This window comes from Sceloporus occidentalis, unplaced genomic scaffold (assembly GCF_023333645.1).
Source record: "Sceloporus occidentalis isolate IW3139 unplaced genomic scaffold, rSceOcc1.0.p SCAF_8, whole genome shotgun sequence".
NCBI lineage: Eukaryota > Metazoa > Chordata > Lepidosauria > Squamata > Phrynosomatidae > Sceloporus > Sceloporus occidentalis.
Window position 1 is genome coordinate 9,863,647 of NW_028316988.1, and position 20,942 is coordinate 9,884,588.

Sequence of the window (20,942 nt, forward strand, 5' to 3'; positions counted from 1 at the left end):
CTTTCTGAGGGGGATCCTGGGGCTTGTATTCCTTCAGAAAGCAACATCCCCTGAGTTCAGTTCCTTGCCATTGTGTATTTAATTAATTGTGTTGCTGTTATCACCATTCAAAGCGCCAGAATCCCCCTCAGAAAGGGATTCTGGGTCTTGTAGTCTAAAAAAGGCAGCTTTCCTAGCCTCTGGAAGAGAGCCAGGCTTCACTTTTCCAAGGAAATAAAGAGAAATAAAGATTTCCCAGGTTAAAATTCTGCTTTGTAAAGCTTGCTTTCAAGTTTAAATGCACAGGAGCAGAGGCTTGGGAGACAGTTGGCAACCTGGGCTGATAAGCCACGCCCTCCGTTGCCAAGGCAACCCTGATGCTATAACCGCCACCGCCTGTTGCAAGCTAAAGCGGGTTGTACCATTTTTCGCAGTTGGTGGGGGAGGCTGAGGAGGGAAAAGAGAGAGAAGGAGGAGGCGTAGAGAGGAAGGAAGGGTATTAAGAAAGAAAGAAAATTAAAATGATATAGGAATATGTGACAAAATGGTGGCGAGGGGCTCACAAGGGGGATAAATAGCCCCCTCAGCTCCCCCTCTCCTTTCCAGAAAGATGGTTCAGTCCTAACAAGATGGCGCTGGGAGGAGAGCAGCCTGAGCGGGGCAGGTAAAAAAGGGGGCTCTGGGGCAGAATTGGGGATCACACCCCTACAGCGTTCCTATTGGACGAGGGGAGCAGGGGGAGGAAGCTGATTGGCTGGCTGGTTTTTCTTTGCTATCAATAGAGGAGCCCCTTTCTTCTGCCCTCTCCTCTAAGAAAGCTGGGGGCAGAATAAGAGGAGCTTCCTGATTGGCTGGAGGAACACTCCCCTCTCAGAGGAGCCTAGATTGTTCTAGAAAGTTCTTTCTGGCCTCTCCTCAGCCCTCTTTTCCACCTCAGGCCTCTTTTTTGCCACCTTTCCTCCCCTATCAGGTGACTTAAGTTGCCATTTTGGAGGGAAAATCGAGAACAAAAGTGCCCCCGAACATGTGCAGAGTGTTATTACATTTTAACCCAACTCCCTGTGTCTCAAAGAAGGCTTAGAAAACAGATTTACTCAATTATTTCCATCACAGAAAAGTAGAGTGCCTCACTTTGTGTTAAAAAGCCTTTGCCGTTAAAAAAATAAATGCGTTTAAATGCCGGGGAAAGGGGGGAAAAGTAACTTTGCCAAGCTGAGTTCGTTCCTCATCCCCAAATTTACACACAAACTGGACCAAAACGTTGGGGAAACCCCCTTTTTTTGAGGTCACAACTCCCAGAATCCCCCTAAGCAATGCATTAGAGAATAGGACCTGGAGCAATGGATTCATGTCCATTAAACTGTCCAAGCGCTGCTCAAGAGGAGTATAGTGGAGTCCCCTTCCTTGGAGGTCTTTAAACAGAGGCTGGATGGCCATCTGTCAGTGGGGATGCTTTGATGGAGAGTTCCTGCATGGCAGAATAAAGGGGTTGGATTGGATGGCCATTCTTGGGTTCTCTTTCAGCTCTATGATTCTGTTATTATTTTCCATAGCAATATGGGGGAATGGCAAAGGGTCTTTGCCCGACATCGGACCGTCCCTCCACATAACCAGAGAAGACGACACCAACCGCCCCGGGAATCCACCGCGTTTCAGTGCGCCCTGAAGCGGGTGGAGGGGACAGCATTGAAGCAGGTGACTGTATCATGCTTTTATTTCTTGAGGAGATATGCTATTACCTCCCAGCTCAAAAGGGCTCCCGGTATGACGAATATGTAAAAGCAGTGAAAAGAGTACCAAGGTAAACCGTTTCAGACAACACACGTCAAAATGCTCTTTGAACACTTTTCAAAGCAGCTCAGAAATGCAGTTTTAAAACAGAGCCATGTGGAAGGGCCCTGCCCTGATGGAAGCCCAAAAGAAATGGAGCAAGGCCAGCTTATATTTAATTTTATTTATTTCATTTTTATGCCGCCCTTTTTCCAAAAAGGGACCCAAGGCGGCCCACAAGATGAGACCGACGTTCTTGTAAGACCAACGTTATGTCGTCTCTAATATGCACAAATGACGGCGGCATAGCATCTGCATTTTGTACAGGGAAACCTCCCTCAATCTCAAAATGGAGAACCATAGGACTGGAAGGTGCCGTAAACATCATGTAGGCCTGTTACAGACTGCCAAAATAAAGCTGCTTCTGATCTCTTTGGAGGTATGCTGTTTAAATGACGCATGGGTCCTACGAGTCCGGAGGTTGCGCCAAAGCCACACTCCATTCCTAAGCACTGGAGTGCAGCTTTGGCGCAGCTTCCGGATTCTTAGGATGCATGCATAATTTAAACAGCATACCTCCAAAGAGACCCAAAGCAGCTTTGTTTTGGCAGTCTGTAACAGGCCTTACTCTAGCTTCCATGTAGGAAGACACTACTCCTCCTCTCCTGAAAGATGCCCATCCAAACTCTGGGTAAAGACCTTCAAAGATGGAGAGCCTACCATCCTTTGAGGCAACATATCCATCTTTCTGACGGTTCTTACACTCCAGAAGCTCTTCCTAATATTTAGCTGGAATCTCTTTCCTTGCAATTTGAATTCTATTTGTTCATGTATTAGTCTCTGCAGCAGCAGAAAACAAGCTCCATCTCCATGGCATCCCTTCAGATATTTAAAAAACGGCTCTATCGTGTCCCCTCCCAGTCTTCTCTTCCCCAGGCTTTCTATGCCAACACAGATATGGCTTTGAAGGCTTAAAATAGGAGCATTTTCAGCCGTTTTGCTTCTCCGGCAGCACATTGCAGTAGCATGACAGCATGGTTGATCCCCCTCACCCTTGCTTCCAGTCTGCAAACAGAGATGGGAGCAGGCCGGCCTGCAAGTCCTTGGTCTGAAACGTTGCGCGGGTTCAAGCCCTGGCCCTCTAAATAATGCAGAGCAACTAAATCTTTAATCGCGCCCGCGTTCATATCTTTCTGCTCTAATTTGGAGCTTGCTGCGGGTGCCGAAAGCCCACAGGAGCCAGGAGTTAAAAAGACGTTGGGTCGGATGGGATGTGGACCATCCCAGATGTTCAGTGGACCCACCAATCGCTTGACCCTTGGACCCTCCAAGTGTTTTAATTGGTTTTTATTTGTTCATTGGTTTGGGAACCCTTTGTGGGCCGGGAGGTGATGCAGAAATACTCTACATAAATAAGATGATCATCTCATCATCTAACCTCTGCTCACTGGTGTTTGCTCCTTCCCTTGGCAGAAGGCGCTGGAGAACATGGCGGAGGTGGAGTTCCAGCTGCGCCTTTCCCTCTTTGACGCCACCTACCGCCATTTCTTCGGGAAGACCTGGAAAAGTGCCACGAAGACCCTCAAAACTATGCCGGGGCAGCCTCCCACGGTGGTCTTCAATGAGGTAAGATGCTCTGAGCGATGGGACAAAATGCAGAGGTCAGAGGTCCATCAGACAGTGCCAGCGCTGAGCCAAGGAGACGGAGCGCAACTTGACACTCCTGAAGCAATGTGGCAGCTATGCAATGCTGCTTTGTCAATGAACAGTGGAGACCAAAAAAGTAAAACATTTTTGCCCCCAAATGTCCTCTGGGCAAATGGGAGGTAATGTTGGTAAATCTGTGGCTCAATTTAGGTCCTTTTTTGGCCAAACTTTGGTCCTTTTTTTAAGAAGGAAGTCTAAAAGAATGACTAGAATGACTTGGGAGAGGATTGAAAAACATAGCAAAATTTCTCTTGTACCCCCTCAATGGCTTTTGGGGAAGGCACAATGCAAGTTGTGGCTCTCCATGGTCTCTTTGAGGGCTAATGTGGCCCCCAAGCCTTCCCAATCGTTCATCCATGGCTGGAGGCATCCCACATGGGTGACATTCTTCCCAGTTTCTCTGCAACAATTACCCTGTGAGGTAGGTCAGGCTGGGACATCAAGAGAGAGTGAGCATACCTGAATAGCCTAAGGGCTGGTTTAGTATGGACTCAAAGCTGAGACTCCTGGGTCTTAATGCAATGCTCTAACCATTGTGCAACACACAGACACAGACACACAAACACACTTCCCATGTTTTTTCCCCATAAATGGGTATTACATTGACACCAATGCCATGCTCTGCCCGTTCAGACAAGGTTCCTGTTGGTTCCATCCAAGGGGCTGTCTTTGATCTTCAGTGTCCTAGGTCACGACGGAAAAGAGTGTGCCTTTGGCGTACACATTACACCCTGCAAATAATACACCGGGAGTCAGTATCAATTATTGATCATCATAATGAAGGAGAGAGAGATGGGACGTGCTGAGGACGCGAGGTTAGAACAGGGTCCCCCGTCGCGCGCCACACAGACCTCTGCCGGTGAACCATCTCCTGCTCTGTAACCGTAATCTGGGCTGGGCTGGCATTGATCTCACAGTGGAAAAAAGAAGACGTTCTCTTTCCATTGCATTTTATTAATAGCCTAGGGCACACGATGCAAACCTCTCTGCTGCTGGCTCTCTGAAACGGGGATCGTTCCCTTTGTCCTGCATGGACTTTGAAGCTGGAAAAATCCGAGGCAACACACTTTGCTTGGGATCCCCCTAAAAATGGTACAATAAAATATGTATGTGCTGCTGTGCCCTCTGCCCATTTCCTTCCCCTGGAAGGGACTCCCAGGGATCCTCCAGCCTAACCCTCTGCCAATGCAGGGAATCCACATCTGTGGTTCAAATCGTACAACCCACGACTCTTGACACACTATCATTGCAGGGATGCAGACTTTGTCAGGAAAAACAACTCCTCCGCCCTTATTCTAAATTTATCCTCCCCAACAGCAGAATTGCTTCTAAGTAGGGCTTGCACAGAACTGCAAATCCTCTTCTTAGTATGCAGGCAGTTAAGATGGCAATTACGCTTCCATCATGCCTTGTCTGAGACAGGTTGGCACATGAACGGATGTCTTCATTTGCCATGCGTTGCCATGCTGGAGGTGAGGCGGCAGAGGGTGCTCTTGGGCCAGGAATGGACTAGGAATGGCTGAATGAAGCAGGGCAGTGAAACGCAGGAGACTGGCCAGGAGACAGTGGATGTCCCTCTGGGATTATCTTCCTCCCTGGAGTTAAAATGGTTACAGCACTGGATTTGAACAGCCCCTATCTTTCCCTCTTCTCTGGTATTCCCACAAATCAGGGTCCCTTTCCTTTTTTGAAAAATTCACAGATTTTCAAGAACTCCAGCCTTGCAATATGTTCTGCATTGCATGGATCAATGGCCTAATTCAGTGATGGCGAATCTATGGCACGTGTGCCAGAGGTGGCACTCAGAGCCGTCTCTGTGGGCACACATGCTGTTGTTCTAGCACAGCGTTTGCCAGAGTTTCTTACTAGAAAGCCAGAGGGACGTGGCACTTTGCAATAGACAAGTGGGGTCTGGGTTGCAGTTTGGGCACTCGGTCTGTAAAAGGTTCTCCATCACTGGGTTCCCTCCCAACTCTGTGACTCCATGATTCTGTCTTTTACCCTTTCCCTCAGGGGTCTGGACTTTGGCTATGAAATCAAGTACACCATGCATCCATGTGATATGGGAGTGTGCAAGGCTGATGTCTTATCATTATGAGGTTGGTCCCCAAATACAACGTCCTCAGCTTTTTGTCTTGCACAGGGATTGGCAAAGACAGATCTGGATTCACATGTAGCACCTTGGGGCTCTTTATACATCCCTTAAGAGCCAGCATGGCAGAGTGGTTTGAGTGTTGGACTACAACTCTGGAGACCAGGGTCCAAGTCCCTGTTGGCCATGAAGCCAAGTGTTGTGACTTTTGGTGAGTTACACTCTCTCAGCCTCAGGGGAAGGCAGTGGCAAAGCTCCTCTGAACAAACCTTGCTAAGAAAACCCCATGATAGGGTCATCTTAGGGCAGTGATGGCGAACCTATGGCACGGGTGCCAGAGGTTGCACTCAGAGCCCTCTCTGTGGGCACATGTGCCATCGCCCCAGCACAGAGTTTGCCAGAGTTTGTTACTAGAAAGCCAGAGGGACATGGCACTTTGTAATAAATAAGTGGGTTTTAGGTTGCAGTTTGGGCACTCGGCCTCTAAAAGGTTCACCATCACTGTCTTAGGGTTACCATCTGTTAGAAATGACTTGAAGGCACGCAACAGCAAAGTCCCACTAGTCTTCCTGAACCACCAGGGAATGAGGGGTTTTTTTTTAGGAGAAGAGATGAATTGCTTTTCTTGGAAACACCCAGCATAGCAATTGATCTATTCAATAGGTTATAGACTCCCCCATAGACCCTCTCTGTACAGTTTAAGATGGACGCTTTTTGAAATCACAAGTGAACTCCCACTCACTTGCAGCTGGATGGCAGCACATTGGACTAGGGCTCTGGAGACTAGGGTTCGAATCCCTGCTCAGCCCTGGAAACTCTCTGGGTGACCCTGAGTAAGTCACACATTCTCAGCCTGTCCACGCTCCACCTTTTCTATGCTAACATTGCGTATGAGGGCAGCCTGAGAGAAATGACCTGAAGTCACACAATAACAACAAAGTGGCTTCCCACCCTGCTGCCCTTTGGACCCTCACAAAGACCTCTTCTTTTCCTGCTTCCCACAAGGAACCCTAATGGAGCCAGTTGGTCTCCATTTCGGTGGAACAGTGGATCCCCTGCAGGTTTTAGGATAGCTTTCAAGGGACTCTCTAAGTGAATTTATTTGGCGGATAAGACTTGCTCTTCTGGTTGAGGAATGAGAAATCTTTGTATTTTTCTCTTTCCCTCCGAAGGCTGTCAGCCGCAGCAGCCAAACAGCAGCACCTTTAAGTGCCTTAGAAAGTTGTCTCTTTTGTGAGGGAGAACAGCTGTCAAAGCCAGGCAAACAGCTGGAAAGGAGGACAGGAGAACAAGGCCTTCTCCGTCGCATGCTCAGCTAATTCATTCTTCCCCCAGCCATCCTCTTCCAGCTAATGAAGAGTTTCCCCCGTTGCTGATACTCCCTTATTATGTCTCTCTCCAATTATAATGGGGGGAATTGCAGAGGTGTCTCTGCAAATGACGGCCTTCTCTTTGTTTACTTTGCTGGGAGAGGAGTTTTCTTTCCAAGCCTTTGGCACAGCGAAGGAGCGAGGCACAGCTTGGCTGCAAAGAAACGTCTTGGCAAACGCAGAGACTTACCTGAATGATGGGAGTCTGGGTTGGTTTCACCTGTTGGCAGCAAGAGATGTGAAATAACAAATATGTCATACCAAAAATTGATCCTATTTCAGAAAGGAGGCTGGCTGGTAATAGGCCGACGGGAGATACCTGCATTTCTTTGGGTTTATTAGCCGGCATATTCTAAGGACTCGAGGTGGACGTCTGTAGATCTGGGGCAGTTTATGATGATGATGATGATTTAAAATGCACTTGGCCAATCCAAAACTCTCCTAATGTCTGTAACTCTTTCTGTAAATCAGAAGAAGGTGGGTATAAAAGAAAGAAAGAATGATAGAATCCTAAATTGGAAGGTGCTCCCAGAGACCATCAAATCCAACTCCTGCTTAGTGTGAGCTCTCCAGCTAGAACAGTGCTTCCCAAACTTTGGTCCTCCAGATGTTTTGGACTTCAGCTCCCTAAATTCCTGACCGTTGGCCAAGTTGGCTGGAGCTTCTAGGAGCTGAAGTCCCCCCAAAACCTGGAGGACCAAAGTTTGGGAACCACTGGGCTAGAGCATCCCAGAGAAAGAGACCCCACTCCCTCTCTGGACCATTGCTTCCATTGCCCAGCTATTGTCAAGAAGGTCCTTCTGATGTTCAACCAAAATCTACCGCCCTGTAGCTTCCAACCATTAGATCTGGTCCTATCTTCTGGGGCAGCAGAGGCCAAACTTGTCAGCCCTTGAGGTATTTCAAGACTTCAGTCATGTACCCTTCAATCTTCTTTGCATCGAGCTGAACATGACCATCTCCTTCAACCTTTCCTCACATGTTTTGTTCCCCATACATCTTATCATTCTGGTTTCCCTTTTCTGAACCAGCTCCAACTTGTCTTAAAATGACGCACCTAGAACTGAACTCAGGACCTCAGAAGTGGTCTGATGAGTGCAGAATATATTGCAGCCCTTGACTTGGAAACTCTGCTTCTATTAACACAGCTTAAAACAGGCATTTGCCTTCTTTGCTGCAGCGTCACGCTGCTGGGCCACGTTCAACAATAACCCCAAAGTGCTTTCCCCAGGTACTACTGCTAAGCAAAACATCCTCTGAGAAAGAAAGATGGATAGAAGGAAATTAAGTATATATTAACATCAATAGTGGAAGATCCCTCTATACCCAACCTGTCAAACCAAGCATCATTTTTTCCTCTTGCCTCCCAATGAAGGCATTTAACTGGAAGTGTCTGGGCCTGAATCTGAAAATGTTCAGGATCCTAATAGATGTTCTGACTTCAATAGTTGACCCAGTTCTAGGTAATTTATCCAATTCATGGGCCTGGACCGACCTATCCAGTCCTCAGAGCTATCTTGAGAACTACACCCCTCTGTATTATCACAGTATTTTCTAGGTCCTTTGACTTGGGAGGAGAGACCAAAACATTGCCACGATGTTTCTTAACTCACCGGGCAACGCCAACCTGGCAGCCCCATTAGCTCAGAGGCAGGAAAAGAGAGGAACCGTCTGTTAGCAAAACCAATATTAGTGTTTCTGGAGACGGCGGGCAGCTCAGGTATATACGACGGACGCTGGCGTGCTGGAAAAGGCCGTTGATTTCTATCAGAACCCAAACATAACTCTGCTTGGCCGGCTGGCGTGTTCGAAGTTGCTGGCTGTTTTCCTCCCATCATTTTGCAATAAAAGATAATAGAATAACGATTTATTTGTGGAGGCCGATGTTTTAGTGCCTCTCTCTGTTATCCTTCCCTGACAGTCTGTGATTACAGCAAATGTTTTGCTCGCGACACTTGGATAATGATTCTTTAATAGAAGGATTAACCAGCTCCTTCCTCGTGCCGCTGTCAGAGACTGCACCCAAACCCTTCGGAGGAGATGGACAAATCCCCGCCTTGAGACCTGGCATCATTTTCAGGGTGAAATTGCAACTCACATTTCAGCCTTGCTGTGCTGCATCATCATCATTCCTCCTCCTCCTCCTCCTCCTCCTCCTATTATTTATACCCTCCCTTTTCCCCAATGTGGCTTACAAAAGCTAAAACAAATGTATTTAAAGTTTCATAGCATGTAACAGTTAAAATGTGATTCAATTATCATAAAATTAGAATCAGTTGAAAGCATAGACCATTAAAAACCAGAATCATAGAATCATAGAACTGTAGAGTTGGAAGAGACCCCAAGAACGGCCGTCCAGTCCAACCCTCTTCTGCCATGCAGGAACTCTCCATCAAAGCATCCCCGCTGACAGATGGCCATCCAGCCTCTGCTTAAAGACCTCCAAGGAAGGAAACTCCACCAAAAACTCCAAGGAAGAAGTTTGTTCCACTGTCGAACAGCCCTTACTCTCAGGAAGTTCCTCCTAATGTAGAGCTGGAACCCCTTTTCCTGCAGCTTGCATCCATTGCTCCATTGGGTCCTAGTCTCTGGAGCAGCAGAAAACAAGCTTGCTCCCTCCTCAATATGGCATCCCTTCAAGTATTTAAATAGGGCTATCATATCACCTCTTAACCTTCTCTTCTCCAGGCTAAACATCCCCAGCTCCCTGAGTCTTTCCTCATAGGGCTTCATGGTTTCCAGACCCTTCACCAGCTTAGTTGCCCTCCTTTGGACACATGGCTCAAGTTTCTCAACATCCTTTTAAAATTGTGGTGCCCAGAACTGGACACAATATTCCAGGTGAGGCCTGACCAGAGCAGAATAGAGTGGCACAATTACTTCCCATGATCTAGACACTATACTTCTATTGAGGCAGCCTAAAATCGCATGGGCCTTTTTAGCTGCCGCATCGCACTGTTGACTCATGTTCAACTTGTGGTCTACTTGGACTCCAAGATCCCTTTCACACGTAGTTTCATTCAGCCAGGTGTCCCCCATAATCCTATATCTGTGCATTTCATTTTTCCGCCCTAAGTGCAGTACCTTACATTTCTCTGTGTTGAATTTCATTTTGTTAGCTTTGGCCCAGCTTTCTAGTCTATTCAGATCATTTTGAATTTTGATCCTGTCCTCTGGAGTATTAGCTATTCCTCCTAATTTGGTGTCATCTGCAAATTTGGTAAGTATGCCCCCAATTCTGTCATCCAAGTCATTGATAAAGATGTTGAATAGCAAGAAACAACGACAATAATAGAAGTCCAGCACATTATACGTTATAAATATATAAATATGGGATTTCCTTCCAAGAGTTTAGATGGGCATCTTTCAGGAGAGGAGTAAGTTATGTTTTCCTGCATGGTAGAGGTTTGGACTTGGTGGTCCTTGGGCTCCCTCCAAAGTATAAGACTCTATGACTCTCTGATACCAAGAGACTAGATGTTCAAGGGTATCTCAGGGAATGAAAGCACACAAGAAGCTTTTCCCAGAGAAGAGAAAAACCAAAGCCCGCATTATATGAGGAGGGAAAGAGTGTTGGACAATCTCTTGATCCCCGTTCTATGTGTTATTTTTATTTGCAATCTCCACTCTGTTGGCACGCTGCCCACGGAACCATTTCCAATTTCAGGATCCACTTCCTCAGCTTCTGAAACCCTGACATGTTATCTGTACAAGACGATCACCCAGAGGTTAATCTGGTAAAGGATACCCTGTTGACTGAAGGGGTGACAATGGACACCGGAGCATGTCACCCTCCGGTCAAGCAGAGGGGAAAGCGGGGGGGGGGGGAACCTTTCGTCGGAGCAAATTGCAGTTGGCCGCATTGTAAATTTTGGCCCCTGAATTGCATGCTTGGAAAAGGGGCAACCGGCCAAGTTGGGATGGAAGAGTTGCTAGGACGAAGGTACAAAAGGGCCTTTCAGAACATGTTGCATTGTCTGCATTTCTTGCTTTTTTCTTTAATGGTCTTGCTTTTAACTCTATTTACCTTATTTTACTATGTTTAATTACACATTTTTAGTTTGTATATGAACTAAATTTGAAAGTGGTGGTTGTCCATTTTAACCTTTGTGAGGTGTCTTCAGCCTCATCTGTCTGTCTGTCTGTTGATCTGTCAGGTATGCTTTGACTGAGAGTTCCTGCATGGCAGGGGGTTGGACTGGATGGCCCTTGTGGTCTCTTCTAACTCTATGATTCTATGATCATATTTCTTTCTTTCTTTTCAGTGGATCAGGGGCTTGTGAGCAGCAGAAGTGTGTATATGGAGGGGTTCACTTTTATCACCCCTGCACTACAGTCTTAATGCAACCTAGTTGTGCCCTAGTTATGCCAAGAAGGAGCAAACTGCAAATCCGGTGGCCCAGGCTCTGAGCTAGACTCACCCCTGTTTCCCCCTCTTTTCTCCCCAGACTGTGTACTTCCACACCTCTTTGGCTCATCCTAGCATCCTCCTGGTGATCGAAGTCGTAGCTGTGGCCATGAAACGGGACGGCACTCCTCAAGATCTGTCCTGCGGCTTTGCCTTACTCCATTTGTTCAACACCAAACCCGAGCCAACCAACCCAGATTCGAAAGACAAAGGGTACAGAAGGCAGCTCTTGAGAGAGGGGCACAAACCATATTGCCTTCAAGGCAAGAGTGGACAAAATGTGGTTATATTTATACAGTGGGCCCTTGATATCCACTGGGGGTTGGTTCCAGTTATCCCCCATGGATATATACAATGGCACAGTAAAATTGTACCTCTTACATAAAATGGCAAAATCCAGGATTGCATATTGGAATGTATATATTTTGGGGAATCTTTTCAAGCCATGGATACTTGAATCCATGGATTAAAAAATCCATGGCTACAGAGATCCAACTGTATATGTGTGGTTATATTTCAGAGGAAGGAACTGGCAAGCCACCCCTGAGTATTCCTTGCCTAAGAAAACCCTATGACATTTATGGGGTTGTTGTAAACCAACAGGTGACTTAAACACGCTCACACACATTCTCTCTCACACATGGTAGAAGAGGGGATTAGATGGAAGAGAGTGGCATAGCATCATTTTCAAATCTCTGAAAGGTCATCACTTAGAAAACCACAAAATCTTCTTTCTTGATGCTCCAGAGACATGCATTCAGTTCCAAAGATGATGCATTCAGTTCCAAATATCTGCATGCATTCAGTTCCAAAGATGAGACTCAACAGAGTTCCTGGGTTGCCATTTTGTGTTGGGTCCCCAAAACTTCAGTCTCATCACCTGCCCTTTTCTCTACAGGTTCAGTCTGTATCATGGGACGCCACGAGCCCTTTTGCACCCGCTGGCCCAGGAGCCGATAGAGAGTAAGTCGGTTTTATCCCCACATGCTAGACTCCGTATATTCTTTATTTATTGAAGATGGTGGATCTTGCAGAATATTCTGAGAGAAAGGCAACACATGGGCTCGGAAGGAAGGAAGGAAGGAAGGAAGGAAGGAAGGAAGGAAGGAAGGATAGAATAGACTTGGGAAGAGGAAAGGGCTGCTAGAGTTTGCCACTTTTCTTTTCCACTGCCCAAACCAGTAACCAGTGTGTTGTTAGCCATGGCAATGGATTTAGTTAAAAAAACAAAACCTGGTCAACTTGTTTTTTGTCTTTGTGCAGGTTTGTTTGTTCAAGCATTTATACATCGCCTCTCTGAAACCTAAGGCATTGTGTAGCAGACCAGGAATCAATTGCAAAAGTGACATTATAAGATGTTTAAAAGGCAGCTGGAAGTTAAGGAACACCTTTAAAGCCTCCAAAATTCACAGAGAGAGCATTGCTTGGTGCAGCTTTTCACCCAGGAGGAGGCTGAGAAGTGGCGCCAGATAAAATCCTCCTCTCTGCATGATAAGACAAAAGTCTTGTCATCCTCTTCTGGATCTGGTCCTCCTCCTGACACTGTTCTAATCTGCACTGCAGAAATCATGTAGTTTCACACTGCTTTAACAGCTATGGTTCAATGCTGTGGAATTCTAGGATTTATAGTTTTGGGAGATACCAAGCCTTCTTTGTCAGAGAGCTCTAGTGCCACAACAAACAACAAATCCCAGGCTTCCTTAGCATTGAGACATGGCATGGTGTCAAACTGCATTATTTCTGCAGTGCGGATTAGATCACTGAGGGCTTCTTTTCTGGGACAGACCAGCCTTCTTCTCTGTTTTCAATATGTTTCCTCTCTTCCTTTCTTTAGAGAACAAGTTCCTGGCAGTGATGGAGGGCAGCCTTTTGCAATGTACTTTGCAGCTCCATCCTCCCTTGGAAGCTGTCTATCACCTTCTCTCCGAAAACACTCCTGTCTCTGCCCAGCAAGGAATCCCTGGTGTCTTAGCAGTCCATGAAGGTATGTGTGAAATGCATTTGGGTTTTGCCACCTGCAAAGTCTCTGTTAAGGAAAAAGCAGCATGGGACATACAGTGATTGAAATAAAACATGTATGTGAGAGTCAGGGTGACTCAGCAGAAGCAAATTAAGAGCCACACAGGTGTAGAAGGTAATGGAATTAACAAGTCCTGAATGCCAAGGACAGAAATGCAAAGTGGATAATTGAACACACCTGAAAATTGTTAAGTGGTCAAGGCTGAGATGATGAAATCATTAATTCTGGGTAGAAACAAGAGAGCCAATGAGAATGGATGTACACGCCCACTGGGTGGAAACTGACAAGAGTGGGTGGTATGATCCAAGGACTATAATAATGGCTATGATTCCTAATGTATTTTGTGGGTAGTAGCAGTGAGGAGTATTGTTGGAGTTGTGTTGGATAGTTTTGGAGCTGTATATAGTAGAATAAAGTAGATCTTTTATATAAGACTACTGAGTTGTCTGGTGTCTTGGGTGAAGATACAAGAGCCAGCTGGATCCTGAAGAAGTGGGAAGACTTCTGTGGAAGCAAGAGTGAGAAGGCTTGGAGAGTTTGTCAGGGTCTTCAGCCTATTCTCTGTAACTCTGCTGCTTTTGAAGCAAAGCTTTAACCACTGACCAAAACTGGTCAGCGCCGGTGCGTAACAAGGTGGTGAGTTCGAGCCAGAGGTGAAGAGCTACAACTCCCATCATCCCTGACATCTGTGGCTATCCATGCTCCACCTTTTCTAAGCCAATGTCGTGTGTGAAGGCCTGCAGCCCAAACATCTAAGGCAAAGATGGAGCAAGTGTGGGTCACGTGTGGCAGCAAGGACCCTGTTTTGCAGCCCTTGAAAACCACCCCAAAAGTTTGGAAACAATTCTTGGCCAAGGTTGCAGCCAAGAAATACCTAAAAAGTACCCTAACCACCCCAAAAGCATGCTAGTTGAACTGGACTTGTTACCCTCTTCTTCCCACAATCCCAGAGAAAGGGCAGAAGTTGGCCAAGTCCTAGAACCTGATGGTTCTTATCTATTTGTTAAAATATTTCAGTCCTGCCCAATTCATGCACAAGAAAAATGAATGCAAGCCTGTTAAGACAATATAAAGCAAGACAATTTAGCATGTGACAGAAGATTGTATGAATGTTAGTGCCAAAAAAATACATGTTTTCCAAACTCAGTAGGCAAAGGGATTTGGCAGCACCTTTGAGACTCACCGAAAGAAAGAAGCAGGTAACACGAGCTTTCATAGACTTGAGTCTACTTCCGCAGATGCATGGAGTCTATGGAATCTCATGCTACCAGCAGCTTTCTTTCAGCTAGTCTCAAAGGTGCTACAAGATGCCTTTTCATGCTGATTTTCCAGACTAATACGGCTATGCCTTTTCCAAACTCAAGACCTCCACAACTCAAAATCCCTGGGCTGGCTGACATACAAACAGAAGGGTTCTTTCTCAGAGGCTTTACCAGCTTCTAGGCAACTTCTGAATAAAGAACGTGTGGCATCATTACACCACCCTGTGGCCATGGACAGAAATTGTTGTAGGAGGATTTTTCATCATGGATCGCTATAGGGCAGGGATGAATATAGTGCCTCCACTGCACCCCATTTTTTTGGCCCTTGAAGCCCCTCCACTCCACAAAGTCCTGCTTTGTGAGATGACATGACTTATTGGGAAAGATCCAGAAACACTGAAAACCAGCCAGAAATTGGCTGAAAAAGGTCCAAAAGTGGAAACAGGAAGATTTTTCAGCAAGTGTTCAGCTGAAGATCATCGAATGATAGAGTTGAGAGAGACCCCGCAGGGCCATCCAATCCAACTTCATTCTACCATGCAGGAATACACAACCAAAACACTCCTGACAGATGGCCAATAATGCATTCCTGTAACAGTCTTCAGATGGACTCAGCCTGTCAGTGGATGGTTACAGCTCAGGTTCACACATAAAGAAACCTCCAAAGGAGAGTCCGCCAAACAACTCTTACTGCCAGGAAGGTCTCCAAGCTAAACACACCCAACTTTCTTTCCCCATAAGGCTTGGTTTCCACATCTTCGATCATCTTGGTTGTCCTCCTCTGGACACATTGACAATATCTTTCATGAATTGTGGCAGCCGAAACTGGGCACATTATTCCACAAAGTAAGGCCTGACCAAAGCAGAACAGAGTAGCACTACTCCTTCCCTCGATGTGGATACTCCTGCTTTTACCCTGTCCTGAGGACATCTTAAAGTGATTTCAGTCCTTATGGTGAACGAGGGTCTCACAATTTGCTATAGAAAAACTAGGCAGGCTTTGAAAATCCTGGTGGAATCCTATTCTGCATTGAGTGTAGTTATATTTCTGTATTCCTTTTGGCTGTGTTCTGTATTCTGGCTGAATTCCTTTTGATGGAAAACGGCATCCTCCAAAGTCACAGCCCTCCAGCCCTTGTTTGTTCTCCTTAACCAAGGCAGCTCAGCAGTAAATACTCGTTGGTTACTGGAAGGAAAGAGTGGAGGACCTGAAATTGGCTGCAAATGGGCACTTCCAGCCAAATGTACCCTGTAATTTGATACACCGGAGCATCAGATAACAGCCTCGATGAAAAGGAGAAGGTATATTTGGTTCCCCCAAATTGAATTAAGGCAGATTCTAGTGGTAGCGAAAGCTAATTTGTTAGAAAAGTCTTGTTCCCAGTGCTTCCCGCGGCTCTTAAATGGCTCTGCCGGCCGGAGAGGTATTATTTCATGCCTTTGCTGAGTGCTTTATATCTCGCCTGGGCTGAGTCTCTTCACTCGACAGGGGAAGAAGCTCTGTAATGTTTGGTTGTGAGAAGAGGAGGAGGAGAAGAATTTTAATCTTCTGCCTCTTCAGGGAGGAAAATGGGTTTGTGAAGTCCCCCTCATCCTTCCCTTCTGGGACCTTCCAGGTGAGCAGATTTTGGGCACTGCAGGTATTTTGGAGGAAGCAGCTCCTCTCTCAAGGACTCTGAAGGTGAGCGGTTCTGCCCCAGAAACCAGTCTGGGACTGGAACAAATGGAGGCTTCACGTAACTCATGTTTGCAGTCGCCAGTGAACCAAGAGGAGAAGAAACGAAGGACTCCAGAAGCACCGAGTTCAGATCTCACCTCAGGCACTGCATGAGGGGTGTAGCTTCAGGGGAAGTAAAATGAAAGCATCCCGCATCCTATGCGAATTCGGCCCTCCAATGAAATTTCCCTCCATTCCTCAAAGTCTAGCATTGCAGAGGGAGAGACGCTGACAATGGTTCTTCCATTTGCTGCGTTCCTTGGACGCTCTCTGAATGGCTAAACTGTATTTCTCAATGCTTGTGAGGAATATGGGGACGGGAGGAAAATTTCATTTGGGAGGCATGATTTGTATTTCGAAGGGCGATACCTCCATTTTGCCTCCCTGTAGCTACACACCTGGTGGGGCCTGTTAGTACTGCCGATGTCTAGTGCGTCAAACTGGTTTCTGTAGCAAATAAATGACTGTGTCGCGGGCACACGAGATTTCTCAACCTTCATTCCAGAGCTCAACGAGAAAGTGAAAAATAGCACTGGCAGCCTGGGAATTCAGGCTGTGAAACGTTTTTGCTTCTCTCCCCTCCCGGTCCTGCCTTTATTCTTCCAAGACCACCCCCTTGGTATGCTTATTCAGACTCTCCCCCCGGACCCCAATGGCCCACCGGCTTGCCCTGCCCGAAGCGGGGGCTTCATTTCTGAGAGGTTCTTCCTAGCTGAGCCCTTCAAAAGCTCTCTTCTCCTGAGGTTGCGCCATCCATCATCCTTTGTCTGCATCCTCATCTATCTCCCCGGCTGCCGTTTGGCCTCAACCGTCTCCAGCTTTTGCAACCTTGTCGCTCTGAGCAAAGGCACACGGAGCTGCGGCTGAAGTCACACACCTCCCCAGCCTCCATTCACGTAATGGAGATGTATGGATCCTCCTGTTGTGAAAGGGGACTCTCTCTCCCATGCTGCTGCTAGCACAACCCAGATTTAGGGAGGGCAGGGTGGGCTTATTTCATACCCCATTGGCCTGGCCCTGCCTTGTCATGCTCTTCTGTGACTCAGGCCCTACCAAATGGTCTGAAACTTGGCTCTGATTAAGTCCTGAGTTATATGCAATTCCCCTTCACACACCTGGAAGCCAGTTCAAGGGGCTCAGAGCAATCACCCCTCTCCTCTTCCTCTCCTTCTTTTTGAGTCCATTCAAATCAGTGAAAGCCTGCAGAGGGATACTCAAAGCAGTTTTGACAGCTCAGGATCTGGCTCAAATGCTTCCAGGATCAGAACCACTGATGCATCTGGAGAAAAGGGAGCGGTTTGCAAAATCTCTTGTAAGAAGACCCTTTGCTGCCGAATCGGTTTTGGTTTGGCATCTTCACGGCTGAGCCTTGTAGACACTGTTCAGAGCTTGGGGCCCAGAAGCTAGCTCCAAAATGCCATTTGGAACAACTTATAGAAGAGATCCATCTCATCACCACCTTAGAAGCCTTCAAGAAAGCACTTAAGGTGGATCTCTTCCGGTGGGCCTCTCCATCTGATCTTCTATAGCTGATCTTAAAGAATTTTCCACATCTGATTCAATAGTACAGAAACAGATGACGATTTGGCTATTTTAATGACTGTGCCTGTATCTTTGTGTGCTTTTACTGATATTTTGTTTATTGATATTTTGTAATTGTATTTGATTTTATCTGTTGTAAACCTGCCTCGATCTGCAGGAAATATAAATTATTATTATTATTATTATTATTATTATTATTTCTTCTTTCTTTTCAGTGGCTGCTTCCAAGCTGTATAAGTAAAAGGGTACAGGGATGTGTGAGATTTGCCCCCCTGCCCCATTTCCTTCTTCTTACTACCGCCAGTACCAGAACCCTGGCTTCAGACCTGCGTCTTCCCTCTCCCCTTCCTCTTCCCGGGGGCTGTCCACCAAGGCCTTTTGGAGGTTGTGGTCAAGTGGTCAGCATATTAAAGGCCCCACAGAGCAGACAGTGGTGGCTGCTGGTTCCTCTCCCATTTGGGGATTTGCTCCAGTTGCTGCTTTCTCCCAGGGAACGAAGAAAGCTGATCCAAAGGGAGAACAGCTGTTCCTTTCCCTCCCAGATGTGTTCCCTTGGAATGATTGAATGGTGCAATTTGTTGCCTGACATGCTTTTGCAGTAGGACTTCGATGCCATCAGCCATTTGCACATATCCCCCCTCCCCTGAAAAAATTAATCATTTGCAAGAGTTTTTTTAAAGTGAGAAGGTTTCCTGTTTCCTGTTTTCCTCTTCCTCTCCAAGTACAAAATTGTATGCACCGGATTGTTTTCTTGCTTTTTGAAAAGGCCCAGCATGAATTAATATTGCTTGCTCAAAGATGGCGCAAGCGTCTTTTCTGCTGCTCCAGAGAATAGGACATGCAGCAATGGATTCAAACGACATTAAAAGAGATTCCACCTAAACATTATGAAGAACTTCCCGACAGTAAGAGCTGTTCGACAGCGGAAGACGCTGCTGTCGTGGAAAGTGGTGGAGTCTCCATCGTTGGAGGTTTTTAAACAGAGGCTGGATGGCCATCTGTCACAGGGAGGGCTTTGAAAGACCCCTGTCTCTGCATTTGACATGGAAATGGGGTGCCAGGCCACTTCCATGGATTGTGGCCACTTCCATGGATCTAGGGACCTTATAACAACTCTCTGTTGTTGCTTGACTGGAATTGAATTGTCAATGCATCTAAAATAAAAACACAAAGGAAAAAAGGGGGACAATACAGGCACATATCATATGTAGCAGATATTAAATTTCAAACATGGGAAGCAAAGGCTTTCATGGCCAACATCCATAGTTCAAGCAAGTGCCTTTTCCAATGACAGTGTTTACCGAGGATTTATCCTCATAGTTAATAAGCAAATGTAGAATAGATATTAAATCACGCCCGTGTCTCTTTGCAGTAACAGTTGGTTGCAATCTGTATTCCCATAATTGAGAAACCGCCTTTCATTTCTCTCCTCAGCCCTGTGCAATGCAGCCTCTATTACTCTGGTTTATTAGTTCAGTCGATTTTGGCAATCTCGAGAATTTTCCTCAGCCGGCTGAGGACTGAGAGGCCAAGGCATCCATTTACTCCAATATTGAGCCCAGGCTATTTCGGTTGCTACTGACACAACTTCTAAATCCATCTCCTGCACTGTCATAAATGAATCCCCCATTGCGCTCAGTATTATTGTCAGTGGATCGTGAGTTATAGGATAGTCAAAAAGTCAGTTGAATTACATCCAATGCGGTTGCTCCTTTGCACATCCTCACCACCTTCGGCACAGAGAAATGATGAAACAGCAGTCTGAAATCCCAACATTTGGAAATACTTTCATGATACGCTGAGTCCTGGTTGAGCAATCATTTTACATGGAATTTCCATCAGTACGAAACAAGGTGACCTGTAGTGGTATATAGAATATCTAGAGAAATGTGTGTGTGTGTGTGGTTTTATTGGGACCCTTTCATAGAACCATAGAGTTGGAAGAGACCGCAAGGGCCATCCAGTCCAAACCCATTCTGCCATGCAGGAAATGGTAAATCAAAGCATCCCCGACAGATGGCCATCCAGCCTCTGTTTGAAGACCTCCAAGGAAGGAGACTCCACCAAAATCTCCATTGAGGGAGTCTGTTCCACTGTCGAACAGCCTTTACTCTCAGGAAGTTTCTCCTAAAGTTGAGGTGGAATCTCTTTTCCTGGAGCTTGCATCCATTGTTCCGTGTCTTAATCTCTGGAGCAGCAGAAAACAAGCTTGCTCCCTCCTCAATATGACATCCCTTCAAATACTTAAACAGGCTACCATATAACCTCTTAGCCTTCTCTTCTCCAGGCTAAACATCCCCAGCTCCCTGAGTTGTTCCTCATAGGACATGGATTCCAGACCCATCACCATTTTGGCCACCCTCCTATGGACACGCTCCAGTTTCTCAACATCCTTTTTAAGTTCTGGTGCCTAGAACTGGACACAATATTCCAGGTGGGGCCTGACCAGAGCAGAATAGAGTGGCACTATTACTTCTCTTGATCTAGACATTATACTTCTATTGATGCAGTCTAAAATCGCTTTTGATAATGATAAACCCTTACATCCTCAGCCTGGGAGGAAAGCCAGATATAAATCAAATAGCTCGAATTAAATCAATAAAGAAAGGGGTCTCCACCAATAGATTTAAGTTTTTGGTGTGGTTGCATGCTTTCAAGTCGACTCCATAAGTTGGAGGTAAGGTAAGGTAAACCTACCATGGGGTTTTCTTGGCTAGGTTAATTCAAGTTTTATTCCCTTTGCAGAAGATCCTTTGCAGAAACCACGGCTCATGAAGACAGTGACCTGGTACTTGGAGACCCTTGCCATCCACTTGTACCCTTCGCTGGAGAAATTTGAGGAGGAGCTGTTAGACGTACTCATGGATGACCAGGTACTTTCCTCTGACCCTGAAAAGGCACCAAGTCCAAAGAAAAGAAAGGGGGAAACCTCCAGAAGTATATTTTATATACATATATGAGGTGGCCTTCTTCTTCCACAATCATTTCCAGTCTTTGGTCTCAAAACTCCAGCTTTCCCATGTCGGTGGGGTACTGAGTCCAGCTCAGGTGTTACTCCAGACTTGCAATTCCAGA

General features: G+C 46.2%; 1 protein-coding gene across 4 annotated transcripts in view; it reads left to right on the forward strand.

Moving 5' to 3' along the window:
• Nucleotides 1–469: 469 nt before the first annotated feature.
• NPHP4 (nephrocystin 4) overlaps nt 470–20,942 on the forward strand; it is a 60,529-nt gene continuing 40,056 nt past the window's right edge. Inside the window, exons 1-7 of one of the 4 annotated variants that reach the window (XM_089534503.1) lie at nt 470–643; nt 1,533–1,674; nt 3,223–3,375; nt 11,367–11,539; nt 12,225–12,289; nt 13,161–13,310; nt 20,613–20,740. In XM_089534503.1, the coding sequence (XP_089390629.1) occupies nt 609–643; nt 1,533–1,674; nt 3,223–3,375; nt 11,367–11,539; nt 12,225–12,289; nt 13,161–13,310; nt 20,613–20,740 (846 nt within the window). In that variant the 5' untranslated portion in view covers nt 470–608. Of the gene's footprint in view, nt 644–896; nt 950–1,377; nt 1,390–1,532; nt 1,675–3,222; nt 3,376–11,366; nt 11,540–12,224; nt 12,290–13,160; nt 13,311–20,612; nt 20,741–20,942 lie in introns of those variants that run through there. The other 3 variants (XM_089534502.1, XM_089534504.1, XM_089534505.1) reach the window with 3 other exon arrangements.